General features: G+C 42.5%; 2 protein-coding genes across 2 annotated transcripts in view; both read right to left on the bottom strand.

The window, feature by feature from the left end:
* RPL13 (ribosomal protein L13) overlaps window positions 1–13,370 on the bottom strand; it is a 241,807-nt gene that overhangs the window by 58,280 nt on the left and 170,157 nt on the right. The window lies entirely within an intron of this gene.
* TDRD12 (tudor domain containing 12) overlaps window positions 1–13,370 on the bottom strand; it is an 84,978-nt gene that overhangs the window by 6,837 nt on the left and 64,771 nt on the right. Inside the window, exons 21-25 of the mRNA XM_054588971.1 lie at window positions 12,703–12,802; window positions 8,661–8,848; window positions 7,669–7,879; window positions 5,360–5,452; window positions 3,074–3,246 (exon numbers count right to left, since the gene is read on the bottom strand). Of these exons, the coding sequence (XP_054444946.1) occupies window positions 3,074–3,246; window positions 5,360–5,452; window positions 7,669–7,879; window positions 8,661–8,848; window positions 12,703–12,802 (765 nt within the window). The remainder of the gene's footprint in view (window positions 1–3,073; window positions 3,247–5,359; window positions 5,453–7,668; window positions 7,880–8,660; window positions 8,849–12,702; window positions 12,803–13,370) is intronic.

Here is a 13,370-nt window from a genome sequence, read left to right as displayed (position 1 = left end):
CAATAATCCTGCCCCCAGGAAGGACTCCACCGTACTCTATGGTGTCTAAACCTGGCTACTGAGTGCAGAGTGGCTAGATTTACTGAAAGAGGCAGCCACAGACATTAGATTCCTGGAAGTCTCGAATAGACTACCTAAGGTCAGACAGGGTCAACATCTGACATCATCAGAGGCAGATCCAGAAAGAAGAAACAGCAGTCTCCGACCATAGAAGTTCACACCACAAAGTCAGGAAATCAAGAGAGATCAATTTAAGAAGCAGAAGCAAGAAAGAACAGTCTCACAAATAATGGGAAGACAAAGAAACACCCTCCACTCAAAGGGAAATGAGGAATCCCCAGAAAGAGAACTAAATGGAATAGATGCAGGTAAACTATCAGATACTGAATTCAAAACAACAGTTCTCAATGAGCTCAGAGTTACAAAAAACTACAGAGAAACTACGAGGAATTTATTGCAAACTATATCAGCATGAAAAAGGACTTAGAAATTATCAGTAATACACAAGAGGAAATGAAGAATACAATTTCTGAATTGAAGAACACAACGGAAGGAATCAAAAGCAGGCTAGATGAAGTCGAGGATCAAATCAGTGAGCTGGAAGATAAGGTAGAAGAAAGCTCCCAGAAAGAGCAAGAAAATGAAAAAAGACTCAAAAAGAACAAAGGGACATTTAGGGAAATGAAGGACAACATGAAAAGTAATAATATCCATATAATAGGGATACCAGAAGGAGAAGAAGAGGAGCAAGGAATAGAGAACCTGTTTGAAAAAGTAATGATGGAAAACTTCCCTCATTGGAGGAGAGAAAAAGTCACACAAGTCCAGGAAGCACAGAGGGTCCCATTCAAGAGGAACCCAATGAGGCCCACCTAAGACACATCATGATGAAAATGGCAAACATCAAAGACAGAGAATCCTAAGGCAGCAAGGGAGAAACAAGTAGTAACATATAAGGGAGTCCCTGTAGGGCTAGCAGCTGACTTCTCAACAGAAACACAAGCCAGAAGGGAATGGCAAGAAATATTCCAAGTAATGAAAAGCAAAGGTCTGCACCCAAGACTGCTCTACTCAGCAATGCTCTCAATTAAAATGGAAGGTAAAATAAGGAGTTTCCCAGAAAAAAGAAGGCTAAAAGAATATACCTCCACCAAACCAGCACTGCAAAATATGCTAAAGAGACTGCTCTAAGAAAATGAAGAAAGAGTCTATAAATACCCAGGTCCTTTCATGGTGACCAATACTTGATACTACCAATATTTTTAATACTTATTAATCTGTTTGTGACAATGATGTGTTATTTTAATTGTTACTTTATTAATTGCTGAAACAACCTGTTTTGGTATATTTCTTGTCTATTTCTATTATTTTTAAAAAGCTTTAAATGATTTTTTTGTATTCTTTATCCATTTTTTGATTAAATGTTTATAGAATTTTTTTCCCTAAAAAAATCCCATTCACCCTTTTGTAGATGTGTCACAAAATATTTTCCTATTCTGTTGTCTGTTAACTTCTTTTATGTATATCACTATACAGTCTTAAACGCTTAATATAGTCATACTGTCAATATTTTACTTTATAGCTTCTGGGTTTGAGTATTTTACTTCAGGGTAAGAAAAATACTATTTTGTATTTTCTCCTGAAACTCCTTACATTTTACATATTGACTTTTAACTCACCTGAATATTTTTTGTATAATGTGTGAAATAGGGCTCTATACTTATTTCAAGTAATAGTGGTCCATGTACCTTATTTGTTGAGTAAGTCTTATTTTCCCCCATTGACTTGAAATATCAATTTAATCATTTATTACATTGTTAGACAGATATATACTTTTTTTCTAGAATGCTCATTTTATTTCATAGGTCTATTTGATTATTTCTGTGCTGGTGGCACCTTGTTCTAATTGCTGAGATTTTATAATGGATTTAAATTTTTAAATATTTTATAATGGATTTTGACATTTAAAAAATAAATAAAATCAATCTGCATTTAAAAGAAAAAGAAAGAAAGAAGGAACTCCTACCTTTTGCAACAACATGGATGAAACTGGAGGATATTAAACTAAGTGAAATAAGCCAGTTGATGAAAGACAAATACCATTTGATCTCACCTATGAGTGGCATCTATTCAACAAAATAAACTAATGAACAAAAATAACCCCCAGGCATGGAAACCTGGAGCAGACTGAAAGTGGCCAGAGGGGATGGGGAAGGAGGACAATGGTGGAAAGGAGAGGGGACTAGACAAAGGACATGTATGAATGACCCACGGACATGGACGACAGAGTGGGAACTGACTGTGGGAGCGGGGGCGGGGATGGGATGGGTGGAAGACGGCAATGCGGGAAAAACTGAGACAACTGTAATAGAATAAATATGACTTAAATATAAAAATTTTAAAAAATAAAAGTAAAAATAAAATCTTAAAAAAGAAATTCATTCCTAGGTGCCCCAAACCACATGCAGGAGGATGGTTAAAGGACCACCTGAAGTAGCCCAGAACTGGGAACTTCTCCCATCAACAGTAGAACAGGCTGATAAATTATGGTCTATTCATGCAATGGAATGGAATGCAGCAATGGGAATTTATGGTCTACAGCTACATGCACAGTATAGATGGATTTCACAAATAATGCTGAACTAAAAGCCAGATAGAGAAGAGACATGCTGCATGATTCTGTTCAGAGTGCAAATCAGGGAAAAGCCACCCGTGTCAGGAGAGCACTGTCCCTGGGAAGGATGAGCTGGCCCTGCGCCATGTCCTATTTCTTATCAGGGGCTTCTTTCTGGGCTCAGAAAAGCCACTAAACTACACTTACGATATGCGCGCTTTTCTGTATGTGTGCTAACTGTCAATAGGAAGCTAAGAAGAATGCATTCAATAAAGGGAGACATAGATGAAGGCTGAGGTGTGGATAGAATAAGAGCTCCAAAATCTTGGTAATGATTGAAGCTGGGTGATGGGAACATGGACGCTCATTAAACAATTTACTTCAAAGAAATGTCTTTAACACTTTGAGATATATTTCCACAGAACAGCTCTTCCAAAAGGGAGGCATAAATCCACTTACAGGGTCTGGCTTAGGCTTTCTTCAACAGTTGGCATTTTAGCTCCTTCGTATAATTTTCTCAGTCGGTCTATATGTTCTGCATTATTAACGCCCATTCCCATTGACAAAATTTCAGCTCGAACATTGTAATCAATGACAGAAGTTTTCAAATTTAAAAGTTTTGTAATGTGCACCTTGAATCAAAGAAAAACAAATACATTTGCAGGAATCAAACTCTGAACTTTAAATGAGTCACAAGCATGCTCACTTGACCCCTTGATCCAGCTGTCAGGCTTGATGCATTTGGGCACTTGTCACACTGCGCACAGGCCTCCCACTCACATCCTGATCAGTTCATATCCAAGATGCCATCAGAGTCTTCCAGAGCCTAGGCCCACACTGCATGAATATGATGAGGTCTGGGCTGGGGCAAGGATCAAATCTTGGAATAGAGCCCCCAGAGAACACCAATCTGTAACGTTGTAACCACACACACTGTCTCAGGTTTCTCAGATGTTTGCTCCAGCACTTTTACCTCTCTTAGTAAGGAAGGCCCTAATGCTTGGAGTCTCTGGGTGCCCAGAAAGACTCTCTATCAACGCCCTCAATCCTGTGTTCCAGTTCCCTCCCCTTGTCTCTTCTGCAATAGAAACATTCTCACCCATTTCTATTTACACAAAATTAAGTAACACATGAAAATCTGCAACAGTCTGATTCCTGTTGCCAGGAGACGCGCACTCAGGACTGGGCACCCCTTCCGTGGCATGGGGCCGGTGGGCCAGGCTGGCACTGCCAGAGGCAGCATCCTAAGAGAGCCCTGGGAATGTGTTCCCATCTGGAAGGGCCTTTCTCCACTCACACTGGGGACCAAGCTGGTCTGGGTGGAGAAGGCTGCAGGCGTGGGTCTGTCTCCCTCCAGCGCGCCAGGGACACTGCTACGCTCTGCAGCTGCAGAAGCATATTTGCCAGGGAGTGGTTTTCTCTTTTTCTTTTCTTTTCACTCCATTCTTTTAGTTAATAAAGTTTTCATTTTCTCCAATAAAGAACCACAATATTGACTATTACAGCATCAACTAGTAATCTCTACCTCCACTTTTAAAAATCATTTCTCCTCTTACTCTTAAATCTCATATTCATCCCAAACTCCTTTTAAAGTTTTAAGACATTTCCAATCTTACAAAAATAATTTCCAGCAGAAGTTTTTACAAACTAAAGTCCTCTAAATCTTATCAATAATCATAATTGAAAAAATAGAGTTCCTGGGGCCCAGGTGGAGAGGAGATGGTCCCAGGTGGAGAGAGGATGCACTGAGACCCCTTATTTACATGTACTTGTCTCAAAGCCTGCCCTCCCCCACATCTGCTCCACAGGATAGGAGACTCCACAAATGGAACCCAAGTGCCCACACAGGTCCTACCTAGCACACAGTAGGTACTCAATCAGTTTTTGATGACTGAATGAGATAGAAACTGTGAACATAATAAAACCTTTTTTTTTTTTAAATCCTCACCTGAGGATGGTTTTTGTTTTTTTGTTTTTTGTTTTCACTGCGTTAGAGAGAGAGGAAGGGAGAGAAATATCAATGCAAGAAAGAAGCAGCAACTGATTGTCTTCTGTATGTGCCCAGACCAGTGATCATATGCATCCGGACTGGGGATTGTACATGCCCAGACTGGGGATCGAACCCACAACGTAGGTATGTGCCCTGAAAGGGAATCGAACCCACAACCTTTTGGTTATGGGACAGCGTTCCAACTGAGCCACACCAGTCAGAGCTAATAAAACCTATTTTTGAAAGCCCAGGGACTGGAACTCTCAACATCGCCCATTGTGTGCTGGGACATGAAGCTCATTTACAACTAGACAGATGGGCGGCTGTACTTCTGCAGGGCCTCCCTGAGCTCAGGCTTCCCCACCCATGTGGACAAGGGCTGTGAAATTGATTGAATGGTGTACAGCCAACACTTGAAGAAGTGGAAGAGAACAGAACTATAAACATTAAAGACTGTCGCACATAGTAAGGACAGTTCCATGGAGCTCCTGTCTTGGTTGTGTGTGTGAGTGTTTGAGTAAACACACATGCCTGTTAGTACTGGATTTACAATGTAAAAGATTCTCTGAAACAAAAACCCACAATCAAATTTTTGACCCAAATAACATGAAAAAAAAAAACCTCCCCCGAATTCAGAGCCTCAAATAAGCCTCCATTTATGGAAGGCAAAAGTTATTCCATCAACATGTTAGAATAATTTGAATTATTTCAGAGGCCCAAACACAAATTTCTTTTTAAGAAAACTATATACTTACCATTGGATCAATCCAAACTGTATTTCCTAAAGCCAATATCACTTTTGCATCATGCAATTTTCCAATAATTTTATGATGAATGTACCTAGTAACCTGAAAAACACACTGAAGTAACTGATCTGAAGCTTTAAGAAAATACCTTATTCTGTACATGCTATATAGTTTTGCAAAAAACTCTTCCACACATTTCATTAGAGCCTCATGCCACCCCACGAGGTAGGCTATTCAGGCCATTACCCCTTTCGTTGACAAGGGTAACTAACAGTGGAGTTTAATAAGGACAGATGCAAAAGCTGAACTCCAAGAACAGCTCCACGCCTCTGGACTCCTAACACTGTGTGCTTCCCACCATGGACACGTGTCTCCACCTCCTCTGTTAACTGTCCACATGCCTTTAACGTGTGGATGTTCATTTCCTTGGAAGCTCAATGAGAGTGGAAGACTGCTAGGGACCACTTTGTGTGGTATTGGGAATTGGAGCCTTGCAAGAGCCAGGCCTTGAAAAAGAGCCTGTCAGTCTCCACCAGAAAGCTGGGAATGCTGGAGGCAGGCATGATCCGATGCTAACACCGAGGGTTCCTGTGGGAAATCTGGCCTACAGAGTGCACTGTATCCACTGAAGCTTGCTCTGCTTTGCACTGCCCTGATAAGGAAAAACCAGGCGTTTGACTTGAGAGCAGGAATAAAATTCCTGAGCCTCAGAGCCATGCCTTAATGACCATCTGGCATCAGCATGTCTGACAGACCCCGATCTAGGACAGATCTCTGTGTTTCTTCAATTATTATCTATAACCTTTTGATAGGATTGATGAATGCATGCATGCTGTATACCCCTGCACATAGAGTTTTCAATAAAAGCCACTTCAGAGAAGGGCTTGGGGCATTCTCCATGAGAGGGAATCACCTCCCCTTTCTCCTGGCAGACCAAGGGTGTCTGGAACGACTTATTCTCATCTGTGACAGCCAGGAGGACTCCGCGGGACAGAGACTCCCAGAGTACAAGTGCTGCACCAGGGGGGCCCAGAACTGAGGGGCCCTGGTCCCACTGCCTGTGCCCTTCCTGAGCGGGGGGATGCTTCCTCCCCACAGGGCCGCCGCAGGTGAGCCTGCCTGAGCACGCTTTCGGGCACATCGTAACTCCAGGAAAGCAGAACGGGAAGGAGCTGGCTCACGTGGCTGGATTATTTCCATCTCCCATGAACTCTGTAAATTAACTGGAAAGAACACAGGCAGGAGAACTTCTTCCCATTTCTACAGAAGGCTCCTCTTTCAGAAATACTTGTGGTTTATCATCCTGACAGACCAAATGTTTCCTGAGGGCATGACTTTCTTGCTAATGGCTGCATCCCCAGAACACATGAGACACCAGCACACAGTGGATCCTCAATAAATACTTTCCATGAAAAAAAAAGATTGCTACTTAATAAAGGCTATTTTCACTAAGATCACTACAATAAGGCTGCATATAGAAACATTCACCTATGTATTTCCTGCATAATGTTCAACCTTGTGCATAACCCAAAATGTTTTTACTTTGCCAACTACAATGGCTAATTTCATATCCTACTAATCAGATTATACAAAGTGTAACCTCCCCTTGAGAATCGGGAGCGTGATCATGAGCGGGACCCCCTGCTCTGGCGATGAGGACTGCCTTTCGGGCCTCTACCCGGTGGCGGGGCCTCTCCAGCCCACACTGGATGGCCACGTGAGCCCGCGCCAGGCCGCTCTTCTGCGCTCCCTGCCTTGGCCCACGCTGTTTTCTTTGCTCTAAGTGCCTCACCTGGTCTACTTGGTGACATCCTCGTTATCCATCCCAGAGGAAATGGGCCCAGAAGAAATGTCTCTTCCTTTGGGAGCTTTTCTGGACGCTTTCTTTATCCATCCTCCCAACCCGAATGGAATTACCTGGCCTCTCCAGAAAGTGGCTGTCACCTTTGTCCCCCTTTGGCAGGGTTATCCGTGTTGTAGGTTCTTACACTGTTTCTTCTCGATAAAATAAGCTAACCGCCAGTTTATTTTATCATGACATATTTTACACCAACTCTAAGTCTGTGAGTACTCATGATAATGGTGGCAACTGACACCTGGCAAACAGGGCTTCCTGGCCCAGAGCCCGGTCTGCGCGGGCGCCCGTGAGTGCAGGCCTGCCGCTGCAGGGACTGCAGCGCTCTCCCTGCTCAGGAACACAAAGCATTTTACCCAAACTCAATACTCTAAATTCAGATAAACCACAATTCTGTGTATATTCTGGATTAAATATACTCTAAAAAAATCAACAAATTTAAAAAAAAGCCAAAATAACTCACCTTTGGATTCCATTCAATTTCATTGTCTGCAGGTTTCACTCTACAGACAATGAACTCCACCGCTTGCGGGGGCAGAGCATGGAAATTTTCTGGGAGATGCAGCAGCTGATCTCTTGTGACGAGTCCAGTCCTGCCTTCATCAATAAACTTCACAAGGGTTTTATCCAGAGCCCAACAGTCTTCCTTCTGGCTCATCTCCAATACTTGAACTCTGGAGAACAATGGCATCAGTTTAAGACAGAGATTCTAAAATGGAAATATCCTTTGCCTCAACTTACCCGTTAAACACTAAATATACAGTAAGACCGTAACTGCAAAGTTGTACTCGATACTAGAAATAAAAGAACTAGATCTGTCAAGAGCACTTAGCAATGGCTTATTTAAGGTACATCTAAATATAAATAGAGTAAATCCCTTTATTTGACAACACCTTAAAAACTAATGTAGCAAATTAAAATTTTCCAGGTTCTCAATCTAGCCTTTCACCAAGTGCAGTCAGGTGCGACACTGCCCGGAAGGCCTCCCCTACATACGGGAGGGGCGGGGTGCAGGTGCAGAGAGGCGTGTGAGTCAGGCCACCATGTTGGAACACTGCCATTTATTGAACTGACTTTGGACAAATTATACAGGCCCATCAAGGCTTAGTTTGCTTATCTATAAAATGGGAATAATACAACATCATTTGTGAAAATTAAGTGAGTTAAAGATGTGTGTGTACACAGCACACAGTGGCGGCTCCGTAAACGCCGATACAGCAATGCTACACTGTCATCCGTGTTCTGTGCTCAGGCGCCTGGGGTCAGACGAGCCCCAGGTGCACAGACCTGTGCACAGGGATTGGGGACATGCCCCTGCCACTACCCTCCTGGGAGGCTGCGGGCCTGGCACGTAAGCAGTGGGCCCCATGGACAGAGGTGAAAATGGGGGTTCCAAAGTAGTTAAAATTACCTCGTGCTTCACAACTTTTCAAGATGAAATAACAGACATTCTACCTGTAAAAAAGTGTTTTTTCTGCTAATCCATATAATCCAAATTTCTCCACCTTTTCAACGGCTGTTTTATTACTGGAATCCTCAAAATACTCCTTCATTTCAGCATTAAGAGCTGCATAAAGATCCACATGTTCATCAACTATACGACCAAAGTAATTTGTTGCATTCAAAATGTAAAAGGGTATTATCTGAAACATATAAGCACATCCAGAAAATAACATCAAGCGAAACCCAAGACCTTTGAAAAAATCAGCACCTGACCAAAGAGTCCAAAGCACATGAATAGGGTTTTAAAAATAAACTAAGAAACTGGCCAAAAAACAAATGAAACAAAATAAAAACATTACCATACCCACATATAATGAGAGTTTTAACAGAAGTTTTTCTGGATAAATCTTATCTTAAAACTGCATTGATTTGTTATAAGTATTCCTTTGTTTACTTTTTAACTGCACTTTATAAAAATCTTCTTAAAATAGCATTCCTTTCTCATTTTTGTTGGTGTAAAAACAGGTATTTAGTAAGAGCCCACTGTGTACGAGGCACCCACAGGGCCCCTCGGCAGCCCACAAGCAGACAGAGGCGGCCCAGCCAGACTGTGCTCGAGAGGACAACCCTCCGCAGGCACGTGTATGCCAGGTCACTGGTGTGCGAGGCAGAGGGAGCAAACAATGGGTATCAGGGCAGGAGCCCTGGCTGCCCAGAGCAGAAGGCAGGAGTGACAACTGGTTACTTGGTGGGATGGTGGAGGGGGTGGTGCTGACTGGGATGTAGGCAGGAAAGGCAGGAGCAAGGTCACCCCTTGTGGTCAAAGATAGTGTCAGATCTCACCTAGCTGACAGCCTGTGGCCCTCCCCTACGGCTCCCTCCAGCTTCACTGCCTGCCCCTTCCCCATGCTCACACCAGTGAGCCTTGTGCTGTTCCACAAACATTCCACATTAACTCCTACCTCAGGGCCTTTGTACTTGATGACTCCCTGGCATGGAATATTCTTCCCCAAATATTCCTATCGCTGGATCCTTCTCATGTGGCCCTCAGTGCAGCTGACCCCTCCTCAGAGAGTCCCTCCCTGCCTCACATTCCCAAGAGCCCCCGTTCCTTGGCACACTTAGACCACGCCCACTGGTATCTGACTGCATTTCCCCCTCCTCAAAGCACACCTTCCTTATTCACCTGTCCACTGTTGACCATCCCCGCTGGAATGTCAGCAGAAAGAGGACAAGTAACATGTCAGTCATGGTTCCTGAGCCAGTCATTCTCCAGCACCATGGAGAGAGCTGCCTAAACAAACCCCCAGTGTTCACTCAAGCCCACGCCCGCCTCTGGCAGGAGCTCAGCATTCATTCCTGTCTGGCAGCTGACCCTGTCCCAGGACAGTCTCCTGCCCAATGGTTTAGAGGCCCCAGCAGCCTGGCATTCCATCCATCAGCCCGGCTGCTGATGGCGGTCAGGAACACGAGGTAGCACAGAGGGTGAGAAAAGCTCTCATGAAAATGTTACGAGAAATGGGCAGGGCACAATAATATACACCAATAACAAATTTTTTTTTAAGATGCACAAAGATAAATGACAGAGAAAACATACTAAAATGCTAATGGTGACTGCTTCAGGATGACAGGAATAAAGGGGAGGGTTTCTTCCCCACCCCCAGTTCCCACATTAGAAGGCTCTGTGTTAAGGAAAGGGGCCTCTGCACACACAGGGAAACAAGGTCCAGGCCTGAGCTGGCATCAGTCCACGGCCGCCCCCTCTGCACACCATCACATCGAAAGACATATTAAGTTGGTAGAATGGAGGTGGCAAAAAGCAGCTTGTGGACTGTGCTCCTTTCACAGGAGAGAATGAGGCCTCCAGACAGGGGAGGGTCACCAGCTTGTCCTGGTTTATCTCATACCGCTCTGGCTTCAGCAGTGGAAGTCCCACGTGCAGACAACCCTGCAGTGCTGGGCACACTGGGAGGGTCCCTTCTCACCACCCCCAGCCCTGCCTGTTCTGATTCCACTCTCCCTAGTACCCATGCACACAACTAATTCAGGCTGTTCAGGATACAAAAATCATTTCTAAAACAACTAGAAAATGAATTTTAAGAAAAGTAACTGACAGTAGCATCCAAGAACATGAAATGTGGGGGAAGGGATAAATTTAACACAGTAAGTACAAGATCTGTCTACTGAAAACTATATAACACATTGCCTAGAGAAATTAAAAATGACCTAGACAAATGGAGTAATATACCATGTTAATGGAATAGAAAACTTGGTGTTGTTTAGATGTCCATTCTTCCCATATTAATCCACAGACTCAGTGCAATGCCAGTCAAAATCCCAGCAAGCATCTAAGTAGAAATTGGCAAGATGAATAGGGAAACTTGGGGGCGGGGGGAGGAATATAGAGGAACTCTCCGTATTTTCTGCTCTATTTGTCTATAAGCCTTAAACTGTTCTAAAAATAAAATCTATTAATTTGAATGACTACACAAGAGCAGACAAGGAAAGGCCATTGACAAGACCTGATGGTGTCACTCTCTGTGCAGGAGGAAGCAGAAAGAGGATGAGCGAGTCTGAGTGACCCAAGAACTGAACTTCACATGAGGCAGCAAGTACTCACTGAAAACGCGTGGGCCAGGGAGGCAAGAGCAACTGACAGTGGGGCCGTTTCATCCGCTCCGCCGGTGGGTGAAGGCTGATGTCCCTGTGAAATCTCAGAACTGTTCATCCAGGGACAAAAGATGAACGAAGAGAAGTGGGAGAGGAGAACAGAGCTACGAAAACTAACAAATCTCAGAGACTAGGTCTCGTCTTTTTTTTTTTTTTTAAACGAGACATGGGAAAAACAGAAACTGGAGCTCTGTGATTAGAAAAGTTACCCTGATCCACCCACTTCCTTCTAAAATTTAAGGAAAATAAATTTTATCTAAAAATGATCAATAGCAAAGTATCGGGGTTAAATCCCATATTAAAGTTATACTAGTAAAAAGAGAATCAGGAACATAATAGCAGTCTCTACAGGCAATGAACACCATTAGAAAGATGCATCCACAAAACAGGTCAAACTGAATCTTCAATTTCAAAACAGGTTGCCTTTTAGCTTGTCAATTAAGACAATGATATCATATTAAAGAACAACATGAGTCAGAATCAGAAAACTTTCAAATGAGGTGGCAGAGCTCAGGAAAGGATTAGAAATTTTTAAAAAAATCATTTCAGTAATGAAAACTGTAGTGGGTTGAATGGTAGCCCTCCACAAATTATGTCCTTGTGCAAACTCCCAGGGAACCTGTGACTGCAACTTTATTTGGGAAAAGCTCTTTGCAGATGTAATTAAGTATCTCCAGATGAGGAGATGAGATTCTGAATTATCTGGGTGGGCCCTATCTCCAGTGGGAAGTGTCCCCTTTAACAGACAGAGAAGAGGAGAAGTTGATGTGAAGATGCAGACAGAGCCTGGAGTGCTGTGGCTACAAGCTAACACATCGAACCAACCGGCTTCCAGAGCTGTGGGAGGTTCAACTTGTTCTGAGTCACCCAATTTGTAGTGCATGCACAGCAGCCCCAGAAAGCGAGTGCAGCACAACAGGTATGCCTTAAGGGAAAGGGGAGGTGAAAAGGAAAACAAAACTCAAAAAGAAAGAAAGTAGGTTAAAAAAGGATTCAAAAGAAAGTGATAAACTCTTAACTCAGCAATTCCATTTGCCTCTCAGAATTTTTCTTAACAGAATCATGGATGTTCTGAAAAAATTCATGTAGTCACTGTATTATTTTTAACTCCTCCCCCCGCCAAAACCAACTTTCTTTCTGAGAATATAACAAAAAAATCTCCAGATTGCTGAAGGAGTTCATCCACTTTCCCAATTTGTTCTTGGTTTTCTAAATAAACTGGGGGCCTTCTAAGGACCACTGCCTGTTATCGGATTAATGGTGGTACACTAATACTGACCACTGGGAGTCATAACTATAGTCTACTAAGATTCTGCTGCTTTAATAATACGTTCATTAGAATGACCATTCATCATTAAACAAAAGGATCTTTAACAGAACTTACTTTAATGTATCCAAACGTTGGTATAGTCTGGTTAGATGAGTTCTTTGGCATGTCTATTTCTGGATTAATATGATGTCGATCAGGACAGATCCTTTTGTCTCTGAAAAAAAGTAACTGGATTTTAAAATATGAAAAAAATCTGTAATTGAAATCAGAGAACTTTTACTTGAAACACTTTAAAAGTTAAGTAATCATATTAAATACTCCAGATGACACTAACAACACGTAAGTGTAGAAAAGGATTCTAAAAGTTAATTAAGGAATTAAGGAAAAAGTTACTTGATTATTTCTTGAGACATTCTTAAATGCAACACATAAATGAACAAAACAGATTTCCAAAATAAAGACTCTGAATCAGAAACACATTACCATAACCGCAACAAACTGGAACCCATTCCTTAACCCAAATTTAGGAATAGCTGAAGCTTCAGTTTCAAAAGTCAACATTCTATTTAAAGGCATAATGGAACTGCTGATAATAACCTGCTTAATGGAACAAATTTAAAAAGTAAATGTCAACAGTTATCTGAAAATTAAATTCAGTTTAATAGATACATATCAGATACCTACTACCTAGTCCCAGCCATCCATTTATCAAGCAGTGGCAATATGTCCGGATCAGAAAGAGGCCCCAATGGCTTTTAGGATATCCATGTTCTCCAAATTGA

Source organism: Pteronotus mesoamericanus, unplaced genomic scaffold, assembly GCF_021234165.1.
Source record: "Pteronotus mesoamericanus isolate MK-2021 breed Mesoamerican mustached bat unplaced genomic scaffold, CSHL_Meso_final scaffold_165, whole genome shotgun sequence".
NCBI lineage: Eukaryota > Metazoa > Chordata > Mammalia > Chiroptera > Mormoopidae > Pteronotus > Pteronotus mesoamericanus.
Note: the sequence above shows the minus strand (reverse complement) of the source record. Positions and strands in the feature narration are given on the sequence as shown.